The 4559-nt window shown below is 32.3% G+C and overlaps 1 protein-coding gene across 1 annotated transcript; it reads right to left on the bottom strand.

Moving 5' to 3' along the window:
• Positions 1–373: 373 nt before the first annotated feature.
• Positions 374–2500, bottom strand: LOC101495684 (cytochrome P450 86A22). The gene has a single exon (XM_004503644.4). It carries the CDS (start codon positions 2154–2156, stop codon positions 606–608), a length of 1551 nt encoding a protein of 516 aa, XP_004503701.1. The 5' UTR covers positions 2157–2500; the 3' UTR covers positions 374–605.
• Positions 2501–4559: the final 2059 nt, after the last annotated feature.

The following is a 4559-nucleotide window of genomic DNA, read 5'->3' as shown; positions in this document are numbered from 1 at the left end:
CGATTTTAGTTCAATTAATTGATAGATTGATAATAATTGAGAGTATAAATTATTGTATAATTTTAGTCTTTCAATCATTTATTTTTTTTTATTTAAAACTATTTTTTATTAAAAAATGATGAATTAATTTAAAAAAAAATATATTAAACAAACGATCAAATAGGTTAATAGCCTTAATAAAGATAATGATTATTGAATCAAAAGAAAGTAATTAGAATAAAACTAGAATAAAAAATAATTAAAATTAAAAGTAAAACCAAGAATAATATTAATTTTTAATTTTAACTTTTTGTTACTCGCTTTATCGCTATACAACCATTATCGTTAACTTAAATAATAAATAATGTTAATTTGTTTGGTTCTTGATAATTAATTGACATAAATCCGGTAAATTTTGATATTACTTTTAGAATAAAGGACAATTACTCTATGTATTTTGAGCACAACACCGTTATTTTATATGAAGTAAATAAAAATAATAATTACCATATCAATATTACATATTTTTTTATTTAAATGGTTGATATTTTGTAAACAGAAAATTGATGACGTATCTGTTTTATTTACTCACTCGTTGGAGTTTACTCGTTAGGAGAGAAGGGTTGTTAATTAGCAATCTTTTGTAGCATTGGGGCAAGATCCCTTGAATGCACATTCACCATAAGTCCGTACTTCATGAAAAGCGTCAACGACATCTTCTGCTCCACGCGGTGTCCTGGTGCCACCGACAGGCGATGGCGCAACAACACTGCAGCAGCAATTGACTTCATTTGCAGATATGCCAAGTCCTTTCCTAAACAAATCCTTGGCCCTGCGTTGAACGACACAAACTTGTAAGACCCCTGCATCTTTTCACCGTCTGTTGATAACCATCTCTCAGGTTTAAACTCAAGACAATCTTCGCCCCATATGAACTTCATCCTTCCAACCGAGTAAATCGAATAAGTAATTGTCGAACCCGCCGGAACAAATGTTCCGCTAGGCAAAACGTCGTCGTTCACCACATGTTTTGAATCCTCTGGCACTGAAGGGTAAAGTCGCAATGTCTCTGACAGTGCGGCCTTTAAGTACACCAAACGGTCAACCTCCTCAAAAGCGAGTGGCTCTTCCGTCCACTTCGATATATCATTTCCACGTGTCTCCATCAGAACCGTGCATAGCTCAAGCAATATTTTTTCCTCTACTTGGGGATTTTTTATGCAGAGCCAAAAGAACCAACTCAGAGCAACTGATGACGTGTCACGTCCAGCGAGGATGAAGTTGAGTGCCACGTGTTGGAGAAACTCTTCCGAATAGGATTCTTTTTTCTTCATGAAACGGGAAAGTAAGTCATCGTGGAGGGCCCCACTTCCACACTGTAGCTCTAGCTTACGGTTTTGAATTATGTTTGAGAGATATTTGTCGATGAGTTTGAGGCTTCTTCCTAGGCTCACTTCCATTCCTAAGCGAAGCCATTTTTTCAACTTCCACGCGATCTCCGGTAAAATGAATCGTTGGAGTGTGGCTTCGGTGGCACGATCGAAAGAAAGCGCGAAGTCGTTTTCTGGAAGCCCCACTGCTAATGTTTGAGGATCTTGACCGAAAGCCAAGCCGCATATGTTGTCGAATGTGAGCCGAAGGAGGAGGTCTTGGAGATCCACTGGATTGTTTTCTTCCTGCGCCGCGGCTAAAATTGGACAGAATCGATTCTTGATGGCTCGGTTAACCCAACGAGCCATGGCTTGACGTAGTGTACGGGTGGTGAATTCCAATGCGGCTGTCTTACGTTGGAAAAGCCACGTGTCTCCATCTGAGTTGAAGATGCCTTCACCGAGCAAGTCATGAAACGCTGCCTGCCACATAGGACCTTTCGGGTAATTGTCGAAACGGAGTTTGAGTATGTGCTCCAAGTTCTTGGGATCGCACGTGACTGTCACGAGACACTGTTTTCTGGCAAGAAAAGGAACGGCACAGATGCAGGTTTGGTACGTGCCGCCACACGCGCGGAGATTATCAGCGATCCAATCGTGCATGCGGTTAGCATGCTGGACGAGACCAGGTAAACTACCCAATAAGGGCCAGACACGTGGACCCTTAAGTGACCGCGTGATGAATGAAAACCATATTAAATAAGCCGCTATTGCTGATAAGATCATAAAAGCCGTTGATGCATCCATGTGCTTGTGGGGCCCAATAACTCGGTTACAACTTTATTAGTTACACCTTTCAACACCCAATAAAAAAAAAAAAGCTTCTGTTCTCACACTTTCACCGGAGAATATGGCTGTAGTAGGTTTCGGCAACAAAAATTGTGGTTTGAAGTTTGAATGTACTAATGGAAAAGAGTTATGAAATAAAATGAAAAGAAAGAAAAACAAAAAGAAAAAGTGAGGAATAGTTTCCTATGGTTAAAAGGTTGGGGTACGTATATACTCTGTGAGCGAAAAGGAAGTGAGGAAATGTGATATATTTATAGAAGAAGGTGCAAGAAAAAGCAGGGGAGTTAATGAAGAGTGGAGATGCTAAGTGTTGTTGACGTTGAGTTGATTTAAGCTGTATTTTCTTAGTAAATAATTGGTTGGGTAGGCTTCGGTGAGTTGCGTTATCAGTCCTCCCCTCATCAATATCCGCCAAGGTAGTTGTTGGGTTTATAAAAGTATAACCTAACACATAAGTATCGTGCATTCTCTAATGTAAAAGTGTTTCTCCATTGGGTAACAGTAGTACATTGCTTTTTAAAAGAAATGTACACCTATTCACCTTTGGGACAAGAAATAAACGCACAAATAAAAAAAATGAAAATATATGTTGAATGAATGGAAAGAAAATATTGTTGATCCTATTTATTATTGTTTTTAATAATATTTATTCACTAAAGAACGACAATTTCTTATGGTTATCAAATGCTATTAGAGTATTTTGTATTGGATTCTTATTTCAAAAGTCTTTATAGAGATATAATCAAATGGTGTATTATGTTGATCGTAACGGTAATACATGTATATCATGATGTGAGAGATTTCTTAAAGTTTTTAGCGAAGTACAAATCAAGTGTTAAAATTTCTTATTATCCTGAAGTATTTCTTCGGCACTAAGAATTCACTAGTTAATTTGACGATGCATATTTTTAGAATTTCTATTTTTATTTATTTATTTATGGGTTTACATATTTTTTTCATTTCATTTTTTATTTTTTAAAGAATACTTTAATGATATATATTAAAACAAAATAATAAGATTTGATACATATATTTCCTGGCACAATACTCTATGATTGTGCAACTTGTTCAATTTGACACATCTAAAAAAAATAAGCCCTACAACTTTGTGATGGATTTTTTTTTAGAAATTGAAAAATTGAAGGACTATATTTTTATATTTAATAGATGGAGGATTAAAATTGTAAATTAACAATAATAAGGAATAAAAATACATTTAAGAATTAATTTTATTAGTAAAAAATATCCTTAAATTACTTCCTAAATATTGTGAGAAAATTATAATTGTAATTGGGGAATATTATAGTTCACGTGATTCTTTTTTATATTAAATAAATAAAAATCAATGAAATTAACTATTATTCATATATATATCATATATATATATATAATATATATATATATATATATATATATATATATATATATATATATTTGCATATAATTGAGTTTGGAGGATGCATAAGACTAGATAGAGTATTAGCAATATTTATTTCTAAACAAAAATGCCAAGTCTAATTAATAGAAAAAAAATTAATTATAATTTTTGTCCTATTATTTTCACCTTTTCATGAAATTGGTCTTTTCTTTATTTAAAAAATTCCACAATTGTGGTATCTTTCTCAAACTTTTGAATTAAAAAATAGTGATGTGATATTTTAAATTATATGATACATAATTATATGATGTGGAATGGTCAACACATTTTATATTGCAAGAAAACTCCTTAAAAGCTTCTTTTCTAACTTCAGAAGTTATTTATTTTTATAATTTAATCAATTACATTTTTGTGATTCTAGAAATTTTAAATATATCACCACCAATTTTGCATCTTGAAATTTAAGAGATAGACCAAAAGAAAATGATTTTTTAAAAGGGGGATCAATCCGTAGAGAGTGAAAATAAAAATACTAAAATTACAATTAAATCTATAAAATAAAATATTGATTTTTTTGTTTCATGGATGAAGTATTTGTGCATGATCAATATCATTGTGAAGTATTTGTACACGATCAATATCATAGATGCACAGTGGACGATATTACAATTGAAGTGATGCAAATAATACTAATTAAAATGTACAATTAAAAGAAAAAAATGTAATGAAAATTGAAAGAATCATACTATATGGAACAATTTTGTTGTTTCAAATTGATCACTTATTGTGAGACGAATGGAGTATTAAATACTTATTACTTTATATGTCTTTATGCTTTAGTCTTTTCTAGTCCATCTGATGGTTAAGATATAACAAATACTATTCCAATTTTTGATGAGCTAATATAATAAGATAAGCTAATTAAGTCGTCTAATTCTATCATACATCTATAGTTAAAATATTTAACCTCAATTATATTTGAA

The sequence above is a fragment of the Cicer arietinum genome, chromosome 6 (assembly GCF_000331145.2).
Source record: "Cicer arietinum cultivar CDC Frontier isolate Library 1 chromosome 6, Cicar.CDCFrontier_v2.0, whole genome shotgun sequence".
Classification (NCBI taxonomy): Eukaryota; Viridiplantae; Streptophyta; class Magnoliopsida; order Fabales; family Fabaceae; genus Cicer; species Cicer arietinum.
The sequence above is the reverse complement of the archived record's forward strand: the minus strand, read 5'-3'. Positions and strand labels throughout refer to the sequence as shown.

Excerpts from the sequence above, each read along its gene's own strand:
- LOC101495684 (XM_004503644.4), bottom strand. The coding sequence starts at position 2,156 with ATGGATGCATCAACGGCTTTTATGATCTTATCAGCAATAGCGGCTTAT.